The sequence below is a fragment of the Lactuca serriola genome, chromosome 4 (genome assembly GCF_051521515.1).
Source record: "Lactuca serriola cultivar US96UC23 chromosome 4, Lser_US96UC23_V15, whole genome shotgun sequence".
NCBI classification, from domain to species: domain Eukaryota; kingdom Viridiplantae; phylum Streptophyta; class Magnoliopsida; order Asterales; family Asteraceae; genus Lactuca; species Lactuca serriola.
The window spans coordinates 44,505,911-44,520,614 of record NC_136411.1 but is presented as its reverse complement, the minus strand read 5'-3'; the positions used below and the strand labels follow the sequence as shown (position 1 = coordinate 44,520,614).

The 14,704-nt window shown below is 33.8% G+C and overlaps 1 protein-coding gene across 1 annotated transcript; it reads right to left on the bottom strand.

The window, feature by feature from the left end:
- Nucleotides 1-7,661: 7,661 nt before the first annotated feature.
- Nucleotides 7,662-9,207, bottom strand: LOC145101450 (uncharacterized). Its single transcript, XM_079038653.1, has one exon. The coding sequence runs from the start codon at nucleotides 9,198-9,200 to the stop codon at nucleotides 7,719-7,721; it is 1,482 nt and encodes a 493-aa protein (XP_078894779.1). The 5' UTR covers nucleotides 9,201-9,207; the 3' UTR covers nucleotides 7,662-7,718.
- Between the last annotated feature and the right edge of the window lie 5,497 nt (nucleotides 9,208-14,704).

The window sequence follows — 14,704 nt, the reverse complement described above, 5'->3', positions numbered from 1 at the left end:
CCCAAATCCTACCTTGGAATACCTTCAATCCTTGATTATTTGTATCGAACACCAACGTTTTGCTCAAACTCTCTTCCTTTTGGTCATTTTTCTCTAAAGCTTCTTCCTGAGCTTTCTTGATGCTTTCCACAATCGTTGAGATGACTTCAATTCTTAACGCTCTTGGCCTTCTCCTTTCAAATCTCACTTTTCGGCTTAAAGCATCAGCTTCGGCATTTTCTTTACCAGGGTGGTAAAGAATCTCGCAGTCATAATCCTTGAGTAACTCTAGCCAACGTCGTTGTCTCATATTAAATTCCTTCTGATTGAAGATATACTGAAGACTCTTATGATCAGTGAAAAGTTTGCACTTTGTGCCGTAAAGATAATGCCTCCATATCTTTAATGCAAATATTACGGCCGCCAACTCCAAATCATGAGTGAGGTAGTTCTTTTCGTGTTCTTTCAATTGTCTCGATGCATATGCTATCACCTTATCCATTTGGGTCAGAACACAACCTAATCCAACTCCAGATGCATCGCCATAAACTGCAAAGTCTTCAACTCCGTCAGGTAAAGAAAGAATTGGTGCTTCACACAACTTATTCTTTAGCTTCTCGAATGCTTCTTCGTGTTTCTCACTCCAAGTATAAGTAGCTCCTTTATGGGTCAAAGATGTCAATGGAGCAGCTATCAAAAAAAAGCCTTGGATAAACCTTCGGTAATATCCGGCTAATCCCAGAAAGCTTCAAATCTCTGTGGGACTTTTCGGTCGTTCCCACTTCATCACAACTTCAATCTTAGGTGGGTCAACCATGATTCCTTCTTGGTTAACCACATGACCAGAGAATTGGACTTCTCGAATCCAAAAATCACATATGGAGAACTTAATTTGCGTACAGCTTCTCCTTCTTCAAAACTTCTAACACTTCTCGCAGGTGCTTGCCATGCTCTTGCTGGCTCTTTGAGTAAACTAGAATGTCGTCTATGAACACTATCATGGATTTATCGAGGAATGGTTTACTTACCCTGTTCATGAAATCTATGAATATTGCTGGAGCATTGGTCAGTCTAAATGACATAACCAAGAACTTATAGTGTTTGTATCTTGTTCCGAATGCGGTTTTCTCAATATCCTGCTCTCTCACCTTCAGCTGATGATATCCTGACCTAAGATCGATCTTTGAGAAATAGCTCGAACCTTGCAACTGATTTAATAGGTCATCAATCATTGGCAATGGATACTTGTTCTTCATTGTTGCCTTGTTCAACTCTCTGTAGTCTATGCACATCTTCATGCTTCCATCTTTCTTCTTTACGCATAACATCGAAGCTCCCCATGGTGATGAACTAGGTCTAATGAAATCGTTGTCCTACAACTCCTGAAGTTGCATCATAAGCTCCTTCATCTCTGTCGGTACTAATCAGTATGGTGCTTTTGCTATTGGCGTCGATCTTGGCAACAAGTCTATTCGAAACTCTACTTATCTATCAGGGGTCATTCCAGGAAGATCTTCAGGAAAGACTTTCGGATAGTCACACACCACCGGTATATTTTTCATGTCCTTCTTCTCCTTCTTAGCATCAATCACAAATTCCAAGTATGATGTATATCCTTTTGACAAACATTTTCGAGCTTTCATCAGGGAAATGATTCTAGAATTCACTCTGCGTTTGTTCCCGTACACCATAAATGACTCTTTTCCAGGTGGGTTTACCCCTACTATCTTCTTCTTGCACAATATCTCTGCATCATTGGCGCTAAGCCAATCCATTCCTAGTATGATGTCAAGACCATTCATCTCAATGGGTAACAGCTCCTCGTGGAATTCGTTTCTATTCAAGTTGATGACGATATTCTTAATGCAATCTCTAACAGGTATGAATTTGCTACTGACAACTTCTACAACTAGAGCATTATCAAGTTTTTCTATAGGCAATGCTAGTCTTCCACCAAATTTATGTGATATAAAGTAGTAATTTGCTCCGGAATCAAACAATATATTGGCAGGCTATCCATTTACAAGAAAGGTACATGAAGCGACGTTCACTGCATCATTTGCGGCTTCCATGGTCATCTGGGAAGCTCTAGATTTTGGCTTCGGTTGGACATTGGGCTTTGCTGCCTCCTTCTTCTTCAGGAAGTCCCTCGAGATGTGACCTTCCTCATTACACCCATAACAAAATTTCTTGTTGAAGGTGCACTTATTGGTATGGTGCACAGGCTTTCCACACTTAAAACAAGTCACCTTCCCGTCACATTTCCCATGGTGCTTCTTTTTGCACTTTTCACACCATTTCACTTCGCCTCCTCCTCCTCCTCTTCTCGAACTAAACTTCGAGGATTTACTTTTCTTGTTGGATCTTGAAGATCCATCGAACTTTCTTTTCTCACCAACCTCCGTTCTCTCCAGACCCCTTTCTTTTAACTGGGTCCCAACATTCTTGGCTGCTCTAACGGCTGCCTTCAACGTACTTGCCATTTTGATTGTTGGCCAACTTCTGATGGCAATCCGTTAGCAAATTTCTCTATCTTGGCGAGTTCAGTCGACATCAGGTTTGGAAATAACTTCATCTTCTCGGTGAATGCAGTAGTGTAGTCATCAAGGCTCATCATCTCATTCTTCAAGTTTTGGAACTCATTATTTTGATCTATCTTATCTACTTCGGAGCAATACTGCATCTTCAACTGCTCCAAGAATGCTTCCCAAGACATCTTCAAGGCTTCTCCTCGCTGCATCCTATCCGCTAATAACTTCCACCAGCTTAAAACTCTGGTCTTCAGTTGTCTGACCGCAAAGACGATTTTCTGCTTATCGCTACAGTTGCAGCTTTCAAATACCATCTCCATTTCGGAGATCCAGTCCATAATATCTACTCATTTTGGACTTCCGGAAAGACTTCGTGGTTTGGCCCCCAAGAAGTTCTTATACATACATCCATATCTATCGATTTGCCTCTCCGGGTCGTTCCTTCTTGCCACTGGGGGTTCCACTTGACTGACAGTGCGACTGTAATTCCCTTCCTCTGACTGTCCATCATTCAGTTTTGGTTGTTCAGCAGGCATCGAAGGTTCATCCCTATTATTCAACAATAGTTTTCTCATTTCTTCCCTCTGTTCAGCCATCATAGCCCGAATCATGGCTTGTACTCTAGCCATCGTGACTGGGTCTGGTGCAGCTTTTACAATCGACACCTGCTCAATCACTTGGAGACGAGGTTGCGGATTCCTGTTTTCATTCATGTTTCCAGCTCCGCTTTGGGTTCTTGCCATTTTGATCTATACACTAAATTAGGTGAATTTAGATCTTTATTTATGATAGGTGTTAAAATCCTCCTTATCACTCTGAAACGTTACATGCTAGTTCTAATATCGTAATCAAACGCTTAGAATCCTGAACACATAAATTTTCCAGATCCGGTCGGCAACAGACCATAGATACGAACAAATAATAGCATATGCGACAAACATAAAACATTTAGCACATAAAAGCATTTTAGGCATCTTTCCTAAAATAAACTACTGCTTGTGTCAAAAATATAGAAGACACTCATCTCACAATCATCACTTAGCATTCGAAGTTTAAGTCTAGAAATCCTACAAATTCCTAGTTCGCTTAAACTAATGCTCTGATGCCAACTATGAAATCCTAATTTTCACCGATTTCGTTTATGCTTTATAATAAAATCAGAGTAACTTTTCAAAGAAAATGTTGCGGAATTTGTTCCAAAAAATATAGATAAGAATTTATCAAAGCGTTTCCGAAGAAATGTATTTTCATTACATTACAAACTTGGGATGTCATCGTCAATACAGATCAAAAACATAAACCAAAAACTACATAGGCCTTACAAAATTTCTATTTATTTCTACTGACCTATAATACATAATCTATCATCAAATCATCCAATTATGCTCTTGTGCCACTACCAGTGAAACAAAAGAAATTGAGTAGGTCAGGCTGGGGAGCCTAGTGAGCATATAGGGTTTTCAACCCATAATAAATAAGTTTATTATCTTCAACAATCATTCAACCCGATTACCCGTTCTCGTTATCCTCACTTTACGTCCCTAAAACATCTATTATAAGGGACCCATCCTAAGGAATTTCGTCTGGATGGACATTACTGCTAAGGGGATTCTTCCGCCATATACGTCCGTAAGGCAACCATGAAGGGAATGGAGTACACCTACAGGTTGCGAGCCTGCTAGCGTTCCATTAAACTTGCTAGAAAAGTCTGTGGTCGCCATAGATGACTGGATCATCGTCAAAACCGAGGTCTCTCATCATTTTATTTCATCACACACCAACTATTTCATCTACTCATGTTTTACCCAACATATTTGTAGATATAAAATACATATGCAATTCAGATCTGAAAAACGAAGTTTAAATCTTTTATACAACCTAGATCTCAAAGTATTATATATATATATATATATATATATATATATATATATATATATACAGAGTTTAGATCTGAAAGAAAAAGTTCAGATCTGAAAAAGAAAGATGTTAGATCTTTCATCTAGTATAGATCTCAGGTAAACAGATAATATATACACATAACACGTAATTTATATAAAATACTTCATATCTATGTGTAAGATGAAAGTGACTATACACTCAATTGATAAGGTGGTGATTCGGACAACGCTTCGCTTCTTAAAATATTCTCCTTTGACGAAACCGGGAGGTTTGCTTGAAAACTGGGCTCTGCGGGGGCAGAGTTTCTAAACCGAAAAACTCTTTTTCTCGGACTGTTCGGGCATTCTAGAGCTTTCTTCTAGTGCTAGGGAGGTTTCCTAGGCTTCGGGGTGGTTTAGGGAGGCTAGAGAGAGAGAGAGAGAGAGAGTAGAGAGAAAAAGAAGTGGAGAAAAGTGTGAGAAAACTGACTGTACCTCGCACCCTTTTATAGACCGAGAGGCCTCGCAGTACGCGGGGCGTACTTCGGATCTACGCGGGGCGTAGTGGACAAGCGTCGGAAATTGGCTGGGGCTTTGTGGCTCATTTCAGACTGCAGGAGAATTAGACCGCGCAACGTTCACTTCTCGTACGCAGGGCGTACTTTGGTACACGAGGCCTCCAAAGGTACGCTGGGCGTACCCCTCGCACCCAACTCGCAATTTTCACCCTCGGCTTCTAAAATTCGTAACTTTCACATAAGAGCTTTGTTTTCAACGTTCTTTATATCCACGCGTAGGCGGAACCGTACTCTACAACTTATGTTTAGACTCCGTCGGCTAATTTTTAATTTATTTTTAAAGTTATATTTTTAACAGGTCGGGACCAAAAGTCCGTTAAAAATTCATAACATTTTCATCTGACCTCCGTTTCCGTTTGTTTTTTTACCGTTGAGCTACTATTAACGACGCCTTTGATTCCTGTTTAGGTTGTGTCGGCCAAAAACCGTTCGATCTACTACTCGAACTCCGGGTTGTGTACTGTTAATCCGAAACTTTGAAAAATCATAACTTCCTCATACGAAGTCAGATTTGGACGTTCTTTTTATGCGAGCTCTCGATTTAGCGAACACTACGACTTTCGTTTCGAGCGCTGTGGCTAAAAAAAATACTTTATTGTAAACTTACTTTTTACGTCACACAGTGTCGTGCCTGTTCTATCTCGAAACTTCGACATGCCATAACTTATTTGTTGTAACTCGGATTTCGGCATTCTTTATATCTCCGAAATCTTTGTCACGTCCACTACAACTTTCTTCATAGATATCGGACTTATCTAATGTTTTATTTTTGACACTTATTTTTTTTTTTTTATATTTTTACGAACAAGTATATAATCACATAAAATCACATAATTCACATAATATTTAAGTAATTCATCTTTATTACTTTAAAATGATTACGATGGTTGACCTTGACTATTACATTATCGAATTAATTCTTAGCTTCGAAACACGAGCGTTACAGTTTCACACTCGAAAACACACTGTTAAACTTGGACACCACTTTGTTGACATTTCGCCACTTCGAATAAACTTATTATAAAATGTTAAATGTACACAAAATGAATAATCTTTTGAAAAAAATAAACATTAAGTGACTTGTTTGTTTAATGTTGATGATAAAATGGATCTGCATGAGATCTTATAACATGTCAAAAGGGTTTTCAATTAAGACAAAAAAAATTAGTGATTTATTTTAACCTTAACTTTTATAATAATTAATTATTTAATGTATATGATAAAATGGATGTGTCTAAGAGATCTTGTAACTTTCTATGACTTGATATGAGGGTTAAGGTTAAAGAAATAATTAATATAAAGGTTAAGGTAATTTTGTTTTGGAAATCAAATGACTTTTGTTCTGACGGTAATAAATATAACATCTCTGGATAACTTGTTAAGTTTAATTGTTGTTTTAGGATTTTAATAATGTTTTTTTTGTTTTGTTTTTTTTTTTTCCGAACAGCAAATCTAATTTATTCATAAACTACTTCTACTTCAATATATGTCTCTGACGAGCCTTAAACTCTCGACCTCAATAAATGAATGTAACAATTAGTACCGCTAGATTAAAAACTCATTTAATTGTGTTATTTTTATTATCGTGTATTTTTTATTCGTATTAGTTTTTTTAATTAAAAAATATTATATTATATATTTTCATATTTAATTAAAATAAAAACTATAATGTTGCAAGTGGGTTGAAATAGTTAAGAAAATTACGTTTCAATATGTTTCAATATGTTGTGAGTTAAGAAAAATAAAATAAAATTGAGAGAAAGAAAAACTAATATGGAAATGGGTGGGGAATGGTCCACTAAGAAGTTAAGAGTTTAAATTTTATGATGGACAAATATATAATTTAAAAGTCCCACCTAAGCTTAGGTACTAAACCTCTAAAAATATGTCGTTTTAACATGCTAAATATACCCGGTTTGGTTTCACTTGGTAAATATACCATTCTCCATAACATTTCTTTCTTTCATTATCGTTTTATCATCTCCGTTTTCTTTCCTCAATTATCGTTTATTACTTCATCCAAGTGAACATTACTAAACCTTAAACCTAAACCTAAACCCTAAATTTAAACCCTAAACACTAAAGCTAAACCCTAAATCCTAAACCCTAAACCCTAAACCTTAACCCTAAACCCTAAAGATAAACCTAAACCCTAAACTCTAAACCCTAAACCCTATTGTGTCGATCTTGAATTTACATCTTGAGGTATTAATTGTGAATCCATTAACCGTAATCTTTATATAATAAAACAATGTATTTTCAAGAAGTTTAGTACCTAAGCTTAGGTGGGGCTATAATGTATATTCCCTTTTCTTTTATATATATATATATATATATATATATATATATATATATATATATATATATATATATATATATATATATATATATATATATATATATATATATATATATATATATACACACACACGCACACCAATAAAAAACTCTTAAAAGAACATTCAAACACATCGATATAGAAAGTTATATGTATTCAACATATAATTTGGACCACTATAGAAAGTTATATGTATTCAACGTATAATTTGGACCACTACTTATCTTGACTTCTTTCAGCTTTTGTCATTTATTTTTAAAATTTGCGTTTTTAACTTTTTAGTGATCATTCATAAGCCATAAACAAGTTAATCAAATTGCTAAGAAAACTATATACAAGTATATAATCCAACACACTGTGGCCAAGAAAAGAATATCGATTATATTACATGGTGTGGATCGACAATAAAAAAAAACTAAACGAAAAATAACAAAAAGAGCATCAACAAAAACACTAGATCCAACCCAAAACCATACCCATGGTGATTCCTTGGACACCGATTGCTTTGGAATAAAGTTGAGTTCATCCTTCCACATTCTCCTCCGTCATCCCATGAGCTCTTGTTTCCACCAGTCCTACTTCTTGCACTAATACAAGAAGAGCTTTTTACATCGGTGGACGTAATGTTCTTTATACAAAGCCCATTGTTTCCTCTTATATCAAGCCTCATCCCTATCCTGTTTATGAACTCTTCTGAGACCAACATCTGTCCACTAAGTTGATTTTGGCTCAAATTTAACTGTTCAAGATTTGGGAGCGACCCTAAATCTGAAGGGACTGTCCCATTGAGGCTGTTGCTGTCAAGAGACAAAGCAGTCAGGTTCTTTAAGCTTGACAAAGAAGAGAGCATAGGTCCCATCAGCCCACACCTTGAAAAGCTCAAAACTTTAAGCCTACCCAGTGACCCAATGAATAAGGGCATACCTGTATTTATAGGATTGTCTTGAATGACAAGGTACTCTAGCTGTTTCAGACCAAATAAAGATTCAGGTAATGGCCCACTTAGAGAGTTATGACTCAAATCAAACAACACCAACTTTGTTAAATTTCCAACTTCTTGAGGTACCCTACCAGTAATATCATTGAACCCCAGATCAATCTTTTGAAGGGACTGAAGTTGACCTAAAGAAGAAGGCAGTTGACCTTCAAGCATGTTGTAACTAAGGTCAAAAATGGTCAAGCTTTTTAACCCTCCGATTTCTTGAGGGATTGAACCAGTGATTTGATTGTAGCTGAGGTCAAGCTGTTGTAGATTCACTAGCCCACAAATCTGTTGTGGGATTTCACCAGTTAACTTGTTTTGTGAAAGGGAGAGGACCCTTAAGCTCTGAATGTGACCTAAACTTGAAGGGATACTCCCATGGAGACTAGGGTTTGAGACAAGTGCTAGGTGTTCTAAAGCTGATAAAGAGCTGTTTTCAAAGAGAGATGAAGTGAGAGAGAATGGTGACAGAGTGAAACAGTTGAAGAGAGAGAGAGTTTTCAGGTATGGAAGCTTGGTCAAACCTCTTTGTGACAATGTGGCAGTGGGTTTGCAGGGTGGTGTGAGGATATCTGTACCAATATGAATCTTGGTTACATGAAAGATTGTAGGGTTGTAGTCTTGTTGACCATCACCATCTTCTTGAACCATAAGCTCACACTGAACACCAGGCCATGGAGTGTCGGTGCATGGCTGTGGGTGCACTTGGGCCCATGTCGGGTCATCTAAGAGTGAACCCATTACCTCAAAGAGCCCTGAAAGTTCATCATCTTCCATGCTCGACATCTCGCCACCATCACCAGTCTTGAAGGCCATGAGCACATTAAGCAAAAGCAAAAGAAGAAGAGAAGAAAAAGAAGCCATTTTGAGGTGTGGAGAAGTGAAAGATCTCATAACTTTTATAAAGATTAGCATATCAATGATAAAGGGATCGGAGGACTTTGGTTTTTGATATTTGCAATGAAAGCCTCAAGTTATTTGATTCTCCCCGTTATATCCGCAAATATTTACTATTGTACATTTTAGCTCCCTAAACATTAATAAACCATTTATTTTAGAGTCCCATGTATTACTTTATTTTTTATTTTGGCAAATTCAAGTATTCTCATGCCATTTTTTTATAATTTGCTAACTATTAAAAAAATGTACTTATTCTTACGATTTGTATAATTTCTCGAAGTATATATAATGAAGCACATCTACACATTTGGAATTTTCAATGTCAAATGGAGAAAAATGAATGATTTGATTGAAGATTTATAAGAGGTTAAATCAATCAAATCATAGACACTAAAAAGTGATTACACCCATGTCCCTTGCTAATAAGACACCGAAACGTATATAGAACAGTGAAAGGGTTTGTGGAATAATTTGGATATTTTTATGATAGATTTGAAGTTTGTGTTTGTATTTCTAGTGTTGGGTTTTCTATGGGTAATGTAAACTTTTTAATTTGTACAAGGAAGGGATAATTTGAATATAGACTAATTTTTTAAAAAACATGTTTACGGGGAAAATAACAAAGTATGTTGAAAATTTTGACCGTATTTTCATAACAAATTGAGACATTAGAGAGGACACAATATTACAACTTTGATGTGTGCGGTGGTGTTAAGTTGTCTATCACCGAACTTGGAACATCATATTATCATAGAAGAACTGTTGTGGCTAGAAACTTCTCTCTCTCATAACTGCTATAAATTTAATTTATATTATCATCTTCTAAACGTGAGACAAACATGCAACAACAATAACAACAACAACAACACCAATAATAATAATAATAATAATAATAATAATAATAATAATAATAATAATAATAAAAAAAGTATATACTTGGATCTGGAAGTTCAATAAAAGGATATATTTTGTTTGTTTTTTTTTTGAACGGCAACAATATATGTGCAAGGTTGTCCACAATACTCTCCACGACAACGGTCGTGTAGAGCTTCCAGATCAACCGCCATGATTCCATGGAGTTCTCTCCACGATGAAGAAGAGAGAGAAAAGAAGAAGAATACAAAGAAGGCAGATTCCTAAGAGAGAAGAATAAGGTTAAGACCTGATTCGTCATTCTCGTTCGTGGAAGGCACAACAATGATACACGACCACGACCCATAACGAGGCATCGGGATGATGTGTACGGTTGTGGTTCGTGGTCACCTAGACCACGAAGACCATCGTGATGGATATTGCAAATGTCCTAATATGTCTTTCAGAATGTTTTGCAATCGTGAAACATGTATGTCTATTTCAACGATGTTTTACTCTTTTAATTTTATTGAACGGTTGAGTTAGAGAGTCAAACACTATATAAACAAAATTAGTTGGATTCTAAGGCACTCTTTTGAATTTATTGTTGCCTTACGGCCTTTAGAAGATAACCAAAAAACAATTGAAAAACAACTCTATCAATAATACTTAACCAATTGATTCAGTGGTGTCAAAAAGGATGACATTCCAAAATGTTCATAAAACTATTAAAATTTTGCAAGAATGACAATCATCCAAGTATTTTTACTCATTCTTCAATCATTAGATCATTTCCATGACTTACTTTAATAATCAAACCATATTGTATCAGAATCTAACAGAAATCTTCATCTCTATTTTGCTTAACTTTGTACGTTAGGTTTGACGACAAATCTCCATATTGATATTCGAATAGAGAACCATTTGATGACGCATGGTCCTTGATTCATATCATTAACATGAGCATGACATGTTCCCTAAACATATATACATTTGTCAAATCTTTCTACAAACGAAATCCATTGATATCCTAATCATAAGTGATCACTTACAATTCATCAAATCACATGTTTTTTTATTAACGAACGACACATACCCAATGAGAAGGGGCGAATTCATGTATTGCTTAGGTGGGTCCGAGGAACCAACTTATTTTCTAAATTTTAGTACAAAATTATAGATGAAAAATTAATTTCTTACCTTCAAAAATTTTAAAGACCTATTACATTGTGTGACAAAAAAATATATATTTCAATGTGAAATCAAATCTAACATAATAAACGAAAATAATTTTTGTCAAATATCATATTTTCCTTAAATTTGTCACATGTCATTTTCTAGGATTTTTAGATTTTTCTCTTTGTCCACTTGGCAATTTCTTGTGTTTTCTAATTTCTTAAATTTAAAATTCATATTTTAAGAAGGTTTATATATGTAAGTAGATTCATTGTATTCAATTTTAGAATAAATAAGCCGATTCTTTCCTTCGTTTTCCACCTAATATTTCTATGTAAAGTTAACTTTCCTTCCAATTTAAACATCTAATTTAGATCCATTACACATAATGTTAGTAGGATTCGTGTATATATGTTATGATTAACCTAAAATCACGGATCAATAGTTCTGTAGTTGTTCTATCCAACGTGAATGACCAATCAATTTTATACATAGTTAAATTTGATTATAAATATTAGTATATTAATTTAATTATTAACATAAAATAATTTACATTAATCATTTACAAAAAGATAAAAAGATACTCTCATTCTAATATAACCCTCTAATATAACGATTGAATCGAAATTAACCAAAATAAGGTTATTTTGGAATATAGATATGTTAGGTTTGAAAAATTGAATTTGTTATATATAATGATTGTTCGTTATTTATGCAAGAAAGTGATTTTAAAAATTTATCTAATGTTATATATAAATAAGTTTATATAAATTTATAATTAATGATTATGCTTAATGTTTACATCTTATTTTTCAACATCATGATTTAACATATGTCAATATACTTTTTGTTAATATAGATTGAATTACTCGTTATATTCTTTTTATTTGTATAAAGTATTACTTTATAAAATATTAAATGCTTATATCTTTATATTAAAATTTTATTTTTAAAAAACTTATATAATACGCAGGTCTCACACTTAGTCCAGAAATATAACCCAACATGGAAATAGAAAATAGTCATTCCTATACAATATTAAGCACATAAAAAAATCTAATCTAATAAATAAAAATAACTTTTTCCAAATATCATGTTCTCCTTAAATTTGACACATGTCATTTTCTAATATTTTTAGATTTTTTTTTCCACTTGGCATTTTCTTGTGTTTCTCAATTTCTTAAATTTAAAATTCATATTTTAACGAGGTTTATATATGTAGGTAGATTCATTGTATTAAATTTTAGAATAAATAAGCGGATTCTTTCCTGATTTTTCCACCTAATATTTCTATTAAAAGTTAATCTTCCTTCCAATTTAAACATCTAATTTAGCTCCATTACACATAATGTTTGTAAGATTCGTGTATATATGTTATGATTAACCTCAAATTACCGGTCGATAATTTTGTAGTTTGTTCTATCCAACCTGAATGACCAATCAATTTTATACCCAATTAAATTTGATTATAAATATTAGTATATTAATTTAATTATTAACATAAAATAATTTACATTATTCATTTACAAAAAGATAAAAAGATACTCTCATTGTAATATAACTTTTTAATATAACGATTGAATCGAAATTAACCAAAATAAGGTTATCGTGGAATATAGTTATGTTAGGTTTGAAAAATTAGAGAATTTATTATATGTAACGATTGTTCGTTTTTTATGCAAGAAAGTGATTTTGAAAATTTATCCAATATTATATATAAATAAGTGTATATAAATTTATAATTAATGACTGTGATTAATGTTTACATCTTATTTTTCAAACTACTATTTAAAATGTAAATATATTTTTTTGTTAGTATAGATTAAATTATTTATTTTATTCGTTATATTCGTTGTATTTATATAAAGTATTACTTTATAAAATATTTAATGTTTATATCTTTATATTAAAATTTTATTTTAAAAAAAACTCACATAATACACGTGTCTCTCACCTAGTCCAAGAATATAACCCAACATGGAAATAGGAAATAGTCATTCCTATACAATATTGAGCACAGAAAAAAAAAGAAAATAATAAACAAATCGGTGCGAAAGAATTGAATTGTCTAACCCAAGAGTTATATACGTTTCAACCTTCTTTACAGTTTGTGACTACACGACAATGAGGGAATTGTGCTATTGCATCGCCTCAAGCCTAATTGTCGACGATCAATCTATTGATCTCCATTCCATAGTCCACAATTCCAACCATGCCACTCTACACTTAGACTTCGAGACACTGAATGGCGCATGACCTCCAAGTTTTTTTTTTGTTTGTCTTAGACTATCAAATATTTGAGTTGTAGAATTCATATTAATACAATCAATACATACTTGTGAATTTGATACAAAAACATTTTTTTAACATTGGTACAACGATATGCTGATATAGAATTGTAAATTTCAGAATTTGTGATTGTTGTTTCAATGTTTTGTGATAGAATGATAGGTGTGATGGTTTTGAATGTACTAAATAGTTACATTGATACATAAAGTTTTTTTGTTGTAACATTGATACAAAAGTTGACAAAGACAAAATATGTCATACATAGGTACATATATGTCGTACATAGTTACATAGATACAAAACCAATGCTTATCTTTTCTTGAAACTTGAATTAATCTTAATCATTGCAACAACTGTAGAACACACATTTTTGGCAATGAAGTTGATAAGGACTTATACACGTAACGAAATGGATGATTAATTTTTGAAGTGATAGTTTAGTGTTATATATTGAAAAAGGTGTTTTACAAAGTATTAGAATGATACAATTATGAATATATTTCAAGGTATAAGAGTTCCTCGAGTACAATTGTAAGAAATTTTAATAAAACTATTTGATGTATGTTTAAACATTTTAATGCATACTACCCGACCCGCCACTAGCATTTTTGACCCTTTCATTTTTATCGATGTCACTTAAATAGGGAACCAAGTAGTTTTCTGTTCTAAATTTGCTATTGCTAATGAGTTTGATGCAGCTGGTACAAGTGATGATGCATGGCTTGATGATGTCAACATTAGTAGGAATAGAAGTATGATGAGATCAACTATCCAGGATTGTTCATGGCCTCAAAAACACTTTTTCATCAACTTTACTTTTCAAGATATGATTTAGTTAATTGATTAGGCATCTTATCATAATAAATATGATCTCCTAGGATTAATGAAGGAGTAATTGAATACTCTTCAGAGTTATCTTTTAGCTCTTTGTTATCGTGAGGCCACTCAATCTGGTCGTCTAGCCATCATTTGGTCTCCGAGCACACCTAAGAATGGTTTAACAGATGTTGTTGAGGCATGGAGCAGCTCGTGGTGTTGACAATCATAGTGGTGGTAGACGTGTTCCATGGAATGATATATCCAATATGTATGATCCATGTGACATAATGATTAAACACTTGAAACAACATATCCAAGAACTCAAGTTTTTACATCAAGACTCGTCGGGAGAAAAGAGTAAATCGGAACCGAGTGTATAAGGT